Here is a 14,727-nt window from a genome sequence, read left to right on the forward strand (position 1 = left end):
TAGGGAATTATGGGATAGTGATTTCCCAGAAACGACAATGGACCTAACGTTAGGTACTATCATGAGGCATGCAGTACGCAGTGTTGAGTAGAGACGTTGATACAGATATAGAAACAGGTTTTGCTGTTTTGTTTGCATGTACAAGATTATAGTAACAGAAAAAGTACAGAAAAAGAATTTCTGAAACCAGGATATTTATTGTCATCAAAAAGCAGACAAAGGTTCTACCTTTGTTGTTATGGACAAAGACTATTACTTGACAGAGGTTCATCGACAGCTCCCAGACAAACGCTTTTTTGAAAAGTTACGATCTGACCCCCACCAAACAGTTCTTTACTAAGATCACCAAAACTTAACACACCAGAAAAGGGTGATATCGATGTTAATGTTTTGGAAATGCTTTATCCTAACGACTGTATATCAGTCTAGGACCATTTCATTTACTGCCGAAAATACACAAAGAAGATATACCAGGCTTCTCTATAGTCAGTGTCATCAGCCATCCCACGGAGAAAATCTCTGAATTCATTGATTTACATCCCCGTCAGCATGTAGAAGATTTACCGTCACACATTAAGGACACGACTGATTACCGAAATAAAACCCCTTCATTGGGCCTGCCACACCATACCCTCCTTGCTTCAATGGATGTTTCACTGTAATGAGGGTATCGAGGCGTGTAGAAAGGTTTGGAATAATAGGCTCATTGCATGTCCTTTCAACTGAATCACTCATTCAGCTTCTTGAACATGTCCTCAAGCTTAATAACTTCATGTTCAACGGTGAACACTACCTGCTAAGCACTGTCACAGCTATGGGAACAAAAATGACACCATGTTATTCCAACATCTTAATGGGAGACTGGAACGTACATGTAGCCTCCAATATTATTCACCAGCTAAACCTCTTAGTTGGCTACGTTTCATGTACGACATTGAGATGAAGTGCAATTTACGGTCGTGAAAGCCTCATTGACTTTATTTAGATTGCAAACTCTTTCCACTATTGCATTATCAAAGTCAACTTAATGGAATTATGGAAAGAGTTTACTATCTCGATAAGATCGTCCGGGTTTTCACGACATAAAAGTTCACTGGAAATTTCGACCTTCAAGAATACATTTTTGAATACCACAGCCACATTTAGAGACGGGAAAGTTTAGTTTAATCTCCACATTAAGCATACTGACTCTCATTTTTACCTATTGTCATCCACCTCATACGTTCAAAAGTGTACCTAAGGCTTTCATCATCCGCAACCGCTTCCGCAGCATCTGCTCCACCCCTACTACTTTCCAAGAACAATGATTGACATATATATATATATATATATATATATATATATATATATATATATATATATATATAAGCACTAAATAATCACAACTAGGTACTGAAAATTTTCACCCCAGCCCGGGGTCGAACCAGCGACCCACGGCACCCACCGCCTAGCAAGACTGTCAAGCATTGGGGAGGTCGTTGTGGCCGAGTGGACTTACGCACTGATTTGTCAGTCTTGCTAGGCGGTGGGTGCCGTAGGTCGCTGGTTCGACCCCGGGCTGGGGTGAAAATTTTCAGTACCTAGTTGTGATTATTTAGTGCTTTATATATTAATTGATTAATTATTACAGGTATCGTTTAGATCCTAGGGGTTCATGTAAGGTTGGGTGTTATATACCCGATTTCAAATTGTAGATTGAAAATGAAACCGGTTGAGTTATTTTCGGCGTTTCAATTTTTTTTTAATTTTATATATATATATATATATATATATATATATATATATATATATATATATATATATGTGAATGACCAAACATCAATCAGAACAGCTAAAATTCCATGCTTTCAAAATTTCACATTGCGTTTAGTGGCCAACACTAGATTGCGTGTATTGCTGTTACTAACAGTAACTAGCGTATTCATAGCCCAGAGCTACAACATTTGAAAAAGTAATCATTTTGCAATCTTTACGATGATTTCCTTTTTTGATTTTCCAGACAAGTTTTGATTTCCAGTAACACAAGATCAACCCTTCACGATGAATTCATCATCGAAGCAATCACAGACTCGATATACTCAGTGAAATTAGTCATAAAACGGGTAACATTCTCGTGATTAAATTGCAAACTCCAATTGAAATCCTGTAATTATTCTAGCGTTATACATTGCACGTGAAATTTTCTTTCAGTTTAGCGCCACTGATCATGAAATGGGAATCGCTGCGCGCAGGATTCACAGAAAGGTTTGTATTCCCAGCAGATAACCTCAGGAGGTCGTCATATAGAGAGAAAATAGTCCTTAGACAGTAATAATGTTCAATGATAATGTTTCATAGATACAAACAAAAAAGGAATGCATCAGTTGATATATATATATATATATATATATATATACATGTATATGCAGTGTGTATTTTGTATGATCCTCTTAAATTTACGACAAATGAATGTATACAATATCCCTTCTCAATGACCGTGTAGCGTGTGACAGCGTGACGAGAATTTCAACGTCATCGAAAGTAAATGTAGACTTGCCTAGATGGTCGAGCGGTCTAGCGCGCTGGTCACACGCTGCTAGGATATTTGGTTAAGGGGGTCGTGAGTTCAATCCCGGGCAGGGGCAGAAGAGGGTATACATGCATTTAGTGGTTTTGTTAGGTTGTAATAAATACAAATATAAAACTTTTAAAAATGATTATAGACTTGTAAATTTTCTGTGATATTCAAAAGTTGAAACATATTGTCCCTCCCTATATAACTCTATGTATAGATTTTCTTTACTCTTTTAATCTACATTCCATACTTTGAATTGTATTCATTTTTCTTATAAAGATATAAATTTAGTTTTAGTTTTCATTATATGGAGCTGGATTGTAGCTAGTGTCGTGAAGGTGTCTTTAACCGCAAAAATTTTATACCCATAAATTTTTTCTATCTTCTTTCTTTCTTATCAATCAACTTACAAATGTCGTAATTTGTGTTACTCAAAATTTAGAAATTGGAGGAAGACGTCCAGACACTCAGAGACATGAGCAGAAAGTACCGGGAGTTGAAGAGGTAGGTAATTACACTTAAACAAAATGTACCGGGAGTTGTAGAGGTCGGTAATTACACTTAAACAAAATGTACCGGGAGTTGTAGAGGTCGGTAATTACACTTAAACAAAATGTACCGGGAGTTGTAGAGGTCGGTAATTACACTTAAACAAAATGTACCGGGAGTTGTAGAGGTCGGAAATTACACTTAAGCAAAAAGTACCGGGAGTTGAAGAGGTCGGTAATTACACTTAAACAAAATGTACCGGGAGTTGTAGAGGTCGGTATAATTACACTTAAACAAAATGTACCGGGAGTTGTAGAGGTCGGAAATTACACTTAAACGAAATGTACCGGGAGTTGGAGAGGTCGGTATAAATTCAAGAGTTCGCTAATTACACTTATAATCATAACAAAAAGTACCGGGAATTAAAAATTTCGGTAAATACATAAAAATATGAACAAAAGGTACCGGAAGTTCGAGAGGAAAGAGGTAATTCTACAGGGAAATAAACAAAAAATACCGGTTTAAAAGGTAATTACACAAAAACATGGGTAAATGGATAGAAACATGAACAAAATCATTAATTACATGATGAAAAACTACTGGAGTTAAAAATATCAGTAATTTACATAGAAACGTGAACCGAAAGTACATAAAGATCAGTAGTTACATAGATGAAAGGTGAAGATAACGAACAGTGATCAATCTCATAACTCCTATAAGCAATACAAAATAGATAGTTAAGCAAACACGGACCTGAAGTACAAGCTCAGTGATTACATAGAAACATGGACCGAAAGTACAGAAAGATCAGTAATCATAGAAACATGGACCGAAAGTACAAGATCAGTAATCATAGAAACATGGACCGAAAGTACAAGATCAGTAATCATAGAAACATGGACCGAAAGTACAAGATCAGTAATTACATAGAAACATGGACCGAAAGTACAAGATCAGTGATTACATACTCGTAGATACATGGAAAACAACTGGTTGGGAGACAGAGAAGTTGATATTTCGATACAAACATGAGTAGAAAGTACCGGAGCTAAAATGATCTGTGATTACATCGTAACAAGAACAGAAAGTACCGGAGCTAAAATGGTCTGTGATTACATCGAAACAGGAACAGAAAGTACCGGAGTTAAAAATGATCTGTGATTACATCGAAACAGGAACAGAAAGTACCGGAGTTAAAATGATCTGTGATTACATTGAAACAGAAACAGGAAGTACCGGAGTTAAAATGATCTGTGATTACATCGAAACAGGAACAGAAAGTACCGGAGCTAAAATGGTCTGTGATTACATCGAAACAGGAACAGAAAGTACCGGAGTTAAAAATGATCTGTGATTACATCGAAACAGGAACAGAAAGTACCGGAGTTAAAATGATCTGTGATTACATCGAAACAGAAACAGGAAGTACCGGAGTTAAAAATGATCTGTGATTACATCGAAACAGAAACAGGAAGTACCGGAGTTAAAAATGATCTGTGATTACATCGAAACAGAAACAGGAAGTACCGGAGTTAAAATTACATGATGTAATGGAACACAATCATGTCGTGGCAATCTTTAAGAATATACATACTGTAGGTTTCACAATAAAAATTTTTAATGATCTAGTATTCTATTTTTCATATCAAAATTTAATTTACGTGGACTTCATTTCGTTGTGATAAATGCTAAGAAAGGATTTTGTATATTGATATTTACACAAAATATAGCGTATTTAGTGTTCCTTAAACTTTATATTTTTGTCGACATGCAAATGGAAGGTTGCATAACGGACATTTGTTCCTAACAAATAATAACCAGTGTATTTAATGAATTACATACATGTGGTTAACAAACCATTAGATATACTTACTTCATTATAATTAACTCCAAATTGATTTTAAAGACAAAAACATATTTTTGTAATAATTTTTCACAAAGAAATTAAATAAACATTGTTATTCGTAACCGCGACAATGATCACTTTTTCAAATTATTTTTATAGTGTCATTTAATTAAACGCAAGGAAATTTACTCCTATATCCCATATTGATTATTGAACATTTTTAAAATAAAAAATCAGAATTGATGTTGAGGGTATTGACCTTGAGCTGTTCACACTTTTGCTTCTGATTCGCGGACATGTTGCTAATTGGAAACATTGCTTTTAGAAAGCGGTCCAGCCTGCAGGCCATGTACCAAAACTCCATCAAACCTGTGTTCGACAGAAAACGGGAAAATCTCAGCCTTCCGTTTATAGTCCTTTGTGTTATTTACACACTGACGATGTTCTACGTCACTTCCGTCATTTCTCACGGGTACGTCAAACTCATCGTTATGGTATTATAAAATTAATGCATTCTCATTACCAAGGACTTCATGATTCAGTGTTATAGGCGTAAGAATCTTCACCAAATTAAATAAAATGATTACAATTTTAATAAGGGTGCATGTTCTTAAGAAAAGTACTATTGTAAACTACTGCATATGGTATCAACATTTTTTACTATAGTAATTGATCAAAGTTTGGAATGCATATGTTGTTGAGGTATGCACTTAGTAGTGCCTTCTAGATAGATGATCAAGAAGAAATAAATCAAAATATCCAAGTTTATTTTTTCATAGTAAAGTAATGCAAGCATTAAAGTAGAGATGTTAATTAACCATGAAAATATTTTCATGGTAAGATAGTGAAGTATCAAATTAACGTTTAATCATAAAAAAAAAATCAAAGATATACACGTATATAAGTGTTTTTACTATAGAAAATCAAACATCAAAGTTTTACCATGGTTATTAAAGTAAATTAAGCATCAAAATTTTACCATAGTGAAGTAAATCTAGTATCAAAGTTTTATCAAAGTCATTAAAAGTAAATCAATTATCAAAGTTTTACAACAGTAAAGTAATTAAAGCCTTTTCCCTAGCAAAAAAGATTAAATATCAAGTGTTTTTCCTTAGCGAAGTTTTACATAGTAATTAAGCATCAACGATTTGCTATAGTTAAGTAATCAAGCTTCAAAGTGGGTTTTTTTTCCCGAGCAAAAGTACAAGTTCAATATCAAATTGTTACCATGTTAATGTAATGAAGCAGTTTTTAACTTAACTACGGTTTCCTTTGATGTTTATTTGTTATGGTTGTATGGCTATAAAACCGATAGCTAGATACTTATCCAACAAATTATTCTTTCTCTTTATGTATTGGGGAAAAGTACTGATGAATGGCACTTACTATATAGTATACATTATGTAGCACAATATAGAAGAAGAATACACGAATATCCGATTTCAAAGTACCAGAAATACGAATATTGAACTGTGATATTTTCAGTCATGTCAGTACTTCGTGGGCAGTACCGCTCTGAAAATACATGGTAATGCCGCGAGAAAAAACCCTGTCTTATAATTCGCGTACAACACAGTTGCAGTATTCACTGTGTCTATGTATTGACCGATGTGTAAATATATTTGTCCAATACAAATAGAATTTATAATGTTCTACTCAGTTTGTTAATGATGTATTTTCTCTATGTGTTCCAGTTCAGTGAATGGAATTATAGTTCTTGTCGTGGCACTACTGTTTCAGCTCGGCTTTTTACCTCTCACATTCGTCATCGGTAAAATAAAGGTAAAATATTACATCTTCGTCATCAATATAGTAAAGGTAAAATGTTATACCTTCGTCATAAATTATGTTAATCTATTTTCGTTTAGTTTTCCCCATTGTGAGAATTCAATACATGTTCTTATTTTTTAATTGCAGAACCACAAGTCAATTCTGACTCTAATATTCGGACATTTGTTTCTAATCGGACTGGTTACATACTTCTGTGTTTCAACTGTCATTTTATTGGTAGGTTGATGATATATATTCATACTTCATGCAATGTGAGAGTTGATGAAATGGCTAGTTTCTGATCGGTGTATTCTGACACATGCTTCAAATTCTGTCTCAAATGTAAACATTTTGGAAAAACATCATTCAGTGTATTCGTCAAATTTTGTTTTTGATATTTGCTCGAATGTTTGGATAGATGTTTTATAATTTCTCTGAACTAGCATGAAATGATATAAGCATGTTATCAATATTTGAATTACTCTAAAAGTTGCCAAAATGTGGTCATATTATTATGTTATATAGCGAAAACCAACTGAAAAAAGTCGACAGATATAGATTTTCAAACAAGACCGCTAGTGTTATTTCAAATTTTATCTGAAGTTATCATGTAATGCTATCAAGATTCCCGAGAACACCAATACCCAATGAGAGCGCGTTTAACATATCGTGGTCGCCAAACCAGAGGTTTGAATTTTTTAGATACAGGTTTTGAGTATGGGAAAATAAACATTGTTAGATGCTAAAATGAAAAAGAAAAACCAACAAATATATACATGTATATGGATTGTAGCGGTGACCCACTTTTTGGTCCCGAAAAAGATGGAGACCTTGTGATATCATAGTGTTTAGCTTGCGAAGTTTATGAAACAAGCGCCTTTGAACTCTTCTGAAATCTTTTAGGTAGATTGTAAAACAAAGTTTACCTCGTCCAACAACACAGTTTTAGCTGGTTCCCCTCCATACAATGTGTGTTCCTACCCCTCCTTCGTCATCACGGCCGCTGTCAGCCTGCTGGTAGTCTTCTCGACCTGTAGTGTGGTTGGCCTGGCCACCAAGCTCTGTCTTATCACAGCTATTGCTGCGCTACAGTATGTCGTGGATTTCAGTGCCTTTCCTGGATTTTCTGTATGGTTTTTCGACTATCCCTTGTGAGTACTTGTTAACTAGTATACGTGAGTACATTACAAACTCTGGCTAGAGCGAAATTTAATAATAAAGACTTGTTATCCACATCTATGATTAGAAGTTTTATTTCGTTGAAATCGGTTTCACTTCGGTATCTATTGAAATACTATATCCCGATGTTTTGAATCTTTATCTATTATTTTAATATATCTGATCCATTTAAAATGATCCCATAATTATGCGAAAACATTTTCATCCCCCATGTGTTGTCAGAAATAAAATAAAATTGTTGATTCTTAAATTGTATTACGAGGGCAATTGATTTTTTGACTTGACATAACCCCATCTCTCTCTCTCTCTCTCTCTCTCTCTCTCTCTCTCTCTCTCTCTCTCTCTCATAGCGATAGACAAAAATACGAGTAATACATTATTGACCACACAAAGAAACAAAGCAAGTATCAAAATACAAAAGAAAACCTTTGGTGTTCCGTTTCAGGTCTCCAGTGCCAAATTATGACATCACAGCCCATTTCAGTGGAATCTGTGTATCTGTAATTCTGTTGAACATACAGGTAAGATCAGCGTACCCCTATACAGGTAAGATCAGCTTACCCCTATACAGATAAGATCAGCTTACCCCATTACAGACAAGATCGGCTTACCCCATTACAGAAAAGATCAGCTTACCCCTATACAGATAATATCAGCTTACCCCATTACAGACAAGATCGGCTTACCCCATTACAGAAAAGATCAGCTTACCCCTATACAGATAATATCAGCTTACCCCTATACAGACAAGATCAGCTTATATATATACAGATAAGATCAGCTTATATATATACAGACAAGAACAGCTTATATATATACAAACAAGAGCAGCTTATATATATACATACAAGATGAGCTTATATATATACAGATAAGATCAGCTTATATATATACAGATAAGATCAGCTTATATATATACAGATAAGATCAGCTTATACATATACAGATAAGATCAGCTTATATATATACAGACAAGATCAGCTTATATATATACAGACAAGATCAGCTTATATATATACAGACAAGATCAGCTTATATATATACAGACAAGATCAGCTTATATATATATACAGATAAGATCAGCTTATATATATATACAGATAAGATCAGCTTATATATTATTTGTATTTCGATCGATACGTACAAAGGGAAACTCAATCTATATTTCTTCAAAATATCATTTATATTTTTTCAAATAACAGAGATTCCCAATTTGTAAGTCATTTTGGATATAATTTAAAAAAAAAACAATGGTAAAACTCGAAAGATGGATTTCCGTTTTCAGTATTTATGAATTATGATGACAGTGCAGCTGCGTAGTTACTGTTGTTGACATTTTACCCCAGATCTACCCGTAACGTTCATTCTGTTCAAGACGTAATATCTAGCATTGCCAGCCAATATTTCTGAAATATTATTCATTTAAAACTGACGATACATGAGGGTATGGATTGTGGCGCATCACGCCAGCTTACATACTTCGTGAAGACGTTAAGTGTACCCCTTAAGTTAAGTTCATGCCCTCGTGTATTTTTCAAGAATGAAATTCATTTTTCATTTGAACATATTGAATTCTATATACAGTGAAACTTCTATAAACCGGCCAGCTGTCGGACTGCAAAAAACGGCCGTTTTAGAGGAGTGGCCGATATACCAAGAATTTAGCATTTAGAGACATTGCAGCTCAATTTTTATTAGATATTTCATTGACATACCACAAACCATATAATATGGTGTTCAAGGACTATTATTTCATTATTGGAAATAAAACAAGATAATTTACTAACATGTTTATTTTCAATTTATAGCATTAAAACTAATAAAACATGAATAAACATTTTTACATTGACATGCATAAATAATGGAAAACATTCTGTTTAAATAAAACTGCATTTGATATATCATAATGTATAGAAATTTGTAGACTAGCAGCATTTATGTAGAATTTCAGCTTATGTTTTAATAAACAAAACAAACACATAGCCATTTGATTGCTGCAATTAATACACAGAGTAGGTACTGCTCACTTTGATATGGGGATCTATGATCAATTATCGGTGGAGATCAAACTAGTCCACTTGTACCTACAGGTAATTATTACGAGAAATAGTCTTGCTGCAATCATGCAAGGTGAAGATAACGAACAGTGGTAAATCTCATAACTCCTACAAGCAATACAAAATAGATAGTTGGGCAAACACGGACCCCTGGACACACCAGAGGTGGGATCAGGTGCCTAGGAGGAGTAAGCATCCCCTGTTGACCGGTCACACCCGCCGTGGGCCCCATATCCTGATCAGGTAAACGGAGTTATCCGCAGTCAAATCAGTGTGCCAAGAACGGCTTAACAATCGGTATGAAACACGTCAGACAGCATTTGACCCAATGCGAGGTTGTATTTACGAACTAGATCGTTATAATCATCTAATCTTAACTTAAAAAATTATAACAGGATGCATAAAGAAAACTCAGAGACCTATTATTGGAATTCCTATTACCTATAAACACTATGTTTACGTCCATTGCTTATATCGTTAACAAATTTGTTTTTCACGTTTTTGAAAAGTACAGTAGTAAATATGTAATTTTAATTTTGATGTTTCTTAGGAATTTTAAGTCTATGGAAACCCCCAAAAAATCATTTATCTATTGAAAATTATTAGTAAAGTTTTTCCACTTTTAACCATTAATATTGATAAGTCACATGAAGATGGAGCTACCTAACTACCGCTTATATCCATGGTGCAACAATATGGCGTATCGATTGTATTCATTCAATATGTGCATATCTGTTTATAACATTTCGTACAGAAATTTTAAAGGGTCATTTGGATTAGCCTAGCACCAATTAAAACCCTGGACAGCACAGGTAAACTACAGAACTTATAGAGGCCACTTGTGTTTTTCACACCTCCAGTTGATAATTTCCCACCTGGCCAGTAGGTCAGTCATTTTTCACACCTGGCCAGTTTTAATAACCCCTCTGGCCAAAATTTTCTAGTCTTCAAATAGTGGCCAGTATTGTAAGGGTAAATTACACATGTTTGTTAACAGTTGTACTTTAAAAAGTGACCGATGTCCGGTTTTCAGGGGTGGCCGGTTTTGTGAGACTTTCTTTGTAAGGAAATCTTAAGGTTTCTGCCGGGACTTTCAAAATCGGCCAATATTCAGGGAGAACCGGTTTTCTGAGGGGCCGGTTTGGAGAAGTTTCACTGTACATACAAAAGGATTAGATAGATGTACAAAGTTCTTTCAACATTGTGAGTCATTTCCCTATCATACATTCAATAATCAAACTTATTATATACTTTCAATTTCATCTCTTCTTTTTTCTTTAAAAGTTTGCGAGCATATATCACACGATATATGCCCTGAAACATTCCGGCTCGCAAACATTACGTCACAATCAATACACAAGTAAATTACTACGCCGTTGATTTTAAAAATTTTCGTGTTTTTCATCTTTTACTCAGTTAAACCAATAAAGAAATTGTTAAAAATAAAATTATTGTTAGTTTCTAAATGAAATTGAAAGTATATAATAAAAATGTTATAGACTTCGTATGGGAAAATAGGACGACCTCGTTTTTTGTCGCGGACAGACCTCGCAAGCTCGGTCCGTCTACGCACCAAAAACCTCGGTCGTCATATTTTCCCATATAAAGTCTATAACCTATAAATATCAAACACACGGTATATAGATCTATATGATAAAGATTCATGTTATGGAAATAAGATATGTTCAAAGACATATATCATGAGTTTTAAAGTTTACCCGAGTTTCGAATTTATTTTTGTACACTTATTAAAAACTATGATTATTCACATCATTAGAGAAAGGTTAATTTCTCTTGGTCCAGAATAAAAGATGAGATTCAACAACAGTCAGCTGGTTAACTCGAAGAAAAATATTTACTTAGTCCCTTCTTGAGTGTTCTTTTTTCTGACCTCTTTAGTTTGACCACATGAACGTTGAGAGGAGCTATTTACGTTCCTCCTATTGAGGACGTACTTACGGTATACAAATGTATCTTAATTTTAGTGTGGACTGTATTCCAATAACGTTTCCTGCACGATAAATATGAAGGCAGTTTAGAGTGTGATGTGCATAATATACTGCTATTTGATTTTTTTAAATTAAATTTTTGAATATTTCTACTTACATGTAAATTAGGCATACACTTATGGTACTAGTCAATATCTTTTACTAGTAAAATTTAATGTATATTACACTAATCTGTCTAACAGTTAAAATTTAATGTATATTGCACTAATCTGTCTAACAGTTAAAATTTAATGTATATTACACTGATCTGTCTAACAGTTAAAATTTAATGTATATTACACTAATCTGTCTAACAGTTAAAATTTAATGTATATTACACTGATCTGTCTAACAGTTAAAATTTAATGTATATTACACTGATCTGTCTAACAGTTAAAATTTAATGTATATTACACTAATCTGTCTAACAGTTAAAATTTAATGTATATTACACTGATCTGTCTAACAGTTAAAATTTAATGTATATTACACTGATCTGTCTAACAGTTAAAATTTAATGTATATTACACTAATCTGTCTAACAGTTAAAATTTAATGTATATTACACTAATCTAACAGTTAAAATTTAATGTATATTACACTAATCTGTCTACCAGTTAAAATTTAATGTATATCACACTAATCTAACAGTTAAAATTTAATGTATATTACACTAATCTGTCTAACAGTTAAAATTTAATGTATATTACACTAATCTGTCTAACAGTTAAAATTTAATGTATATTACACTAATCTGTTTAACAGTTAAAATTTAATGTATATTACACTAATCTGTCTAACAGTTAAAATTTAATGTATATTACACTAATCTGTTTAACAGTTAAAATTTAATGTATATTACACTAATCTGTCTAACAGTTAAAATTTGCTTCCTACTTGTGACGGAGCGTACCTTTAAGTATATATTTATTTATCATATCTATTTAAAAAAACCCATTGTGAATAAACACCCGGCCTTTACTGGGTTATCCAGGTAATCACGTGACCTTTTATCAAATTTAGTGTCTTTAACTGCCTGTACGCCGTTTCATCAATAAGTATAAATTCTGAACCAAGTCTTACACCAACTACGTAAATCTAGTTACGTATAATCTTAGTTTAGCGCAAACTGCGTTTCACGAAACGACGTAAATACATGCGTACGTTCCTACTCGACTAAGTTTTCGACTATGGTTACGTGCTTAGTTACCGCCAACTATGGTTACGTGCTTAGTTACTGCGTCCTGAGCATGCGTACATCGTAATTTTGGTTTTTTTTTTCACTTGTCATCTGGACCACACAATGACTGGAATGAACGTAAAGAAAACGCACAAGCCGAATTTCATAGGCGTTTAAATGTTCCTATACCAAACTGTTTGGGCACTGTCAACTAAATCAGATATATATAAAAGCAATTGAAAATGTATACAAACTCATGGTTTTCTTGGTCCAAAACAGATAAGATACTCTGATCACTCCATAAACAAAACATATTTTTATTTATACAAATGTATGTATATATTTTACGTCCCCTCTCCTACAAAAAAGTAGTTGTTTATGATTTCAAGTGTTATCATATTTAAGTGCATGTAGGTCGACAGCTACACGATACGTCTAGGTACCTCTGTATACAGGGTTATTTTCGCTCCGTGTTATTTTCGCCTCTCTACACTTGCAGACGGTTTCGTCCCGTTTTAAATCCGCCCAGACATAGTTGAGCTACTATGTATGTATTTTCATCCTAATTACGCGTGTACTGTTTTTCTTATGTGGGTTTTTTATCAAGGTTTATCAAATAAATATATATCAATATCATATGTAAACAAACAATCATATGTAAACAAACAAGAATCAACAACACACAGGTAACTCTGTAATAGGGATAGATCAAATCAAACCAAATGAAATAATATTTATCTAAAGTTGGACATGTAGAAACAGATCTAGAGTGGCAATATCTATAAGGAGCTATTTACCGACTAGACATAGTTGATGTAATTAAAACACAAGTCAATTTATGTCAATGGTAAAATTTATACAAGTAGTTTCTAAAATTGAGGTATGGCAAAATTAAAACTATGCAGCAGTATTCTAAAAGATGGTACAAAAATAAGAGATGAGAGATTACATATAACACCAACCACAGAAATCAGAGAGAGAGAGAGAGAGAGAGAGAGAGAGAGAGAGAGAGAGAGAGAGAGAGAGAGAGTATTGACTGGGATACATACAATGTACATGGTACACTTACTTTAGAACCTTATTTTAGAAGCTGCCACAAAACATTTGAATATAGCGGTTTGATAAAAGCTATAAGTCTTGGTGTAATGAACTACAACCTGTTATTCCATTATTGTCGCGGCATAAACTGGAGCCTGAAAACTGATTGTTATGTACAGAGCGTATACAGAGAAATAACGGTAATATAGATAGCTGCAGCTGGTTTACAAATGAAACATCAATATATTTGTAGAACAAAATGGGTATGATATGGTATAAATGTAAATCAGTAAAAGTAATTTCTTAAAGTATGAAAGGCGAAGATAACAAACAGTGACCAATCTCATAACTCCTATAAGCAATACAAAATAGAGAGCTGGGCAACCCAGTATACATTGGAATTTTTTTTTATTTAACGTGATTGTTTGATAGGTAGAATGACAACTTAAAATTTCTTCTTTTTTAAATTTTATTTGTTTGTATGCCTATTTGTTTGTTTGTATGCCTATTTGTTTGTTTGTATGCCTATTTGTTTGTTTGAATGCCTATTTGTTTGTTTGTATGCCTATTTGTTTGTTTGTATGCCTATTTGTTTGTATGCCTATTTGTTTGTTTGAAATTGGAAA

General features: G+C 33.6%; 1 protein-coding gene across 1 annotated transcript in view; it reads left to right on the plus strand.

The window, feature by feature from the left end:
- LOC125646923 (uncharacterized) overlaps nucleotides 1-14,727 on the plus strand; it is a 60,990-nt gene that overhangs the window by 33,030 nt on the left and 13,233 nt on the right. Inside the window, exons 7-14 of the mRNA XM_048873586.2 lie at nucleotides 2,000-2,102; nucleotides 2,191-2,244; nucleotides 2,997-3,058; nucleotides 5,215-5,361; nucleotides 6,584-6,671; nucleotides 6,807-6,896; nucleotides 7,563-7,810; nucleotides 8,284-8,359. Of these exons, the coding sequence (XP_048729543.2) occupies nucleotides 2,000-2,102; nucleotides 2,191-2,244; nucleotides 2,997-3,058; nucleotides 5,215-5,361; nucleotides 6,584-6,671; nucleotides 6,807-6,896; nucleotides 7,563-7,810; nucleotides 8,284-8,359 (868 nt within the window). The remainder of the gene's footprint in view (nucleotides 1-1,999; nucleotides 2,103-2,190; nucleotides 2,245-2,996; nucleotides 3,059-5,214; nucleotides 5,362-6,583; nucleotides 6,672-6,806; nucleotides 6,897-7,562; nucleotides 7,811-8,283; nucleotides 8,360-14,727) is intronic.

Source organism: Ostrea edulis, chromosome 6, assembly GCF_947568905.1.
Source record: "Ostrea edulis chromosome 6, xbOstEdul1.1, whole genome shotgun sequence".
Lineage (NCBI taxonomy): Eukaryota > Metazoa > Mollusca > Bivalvia > Ostreida > Ostreidae > Ostrea > Ostrea edulis.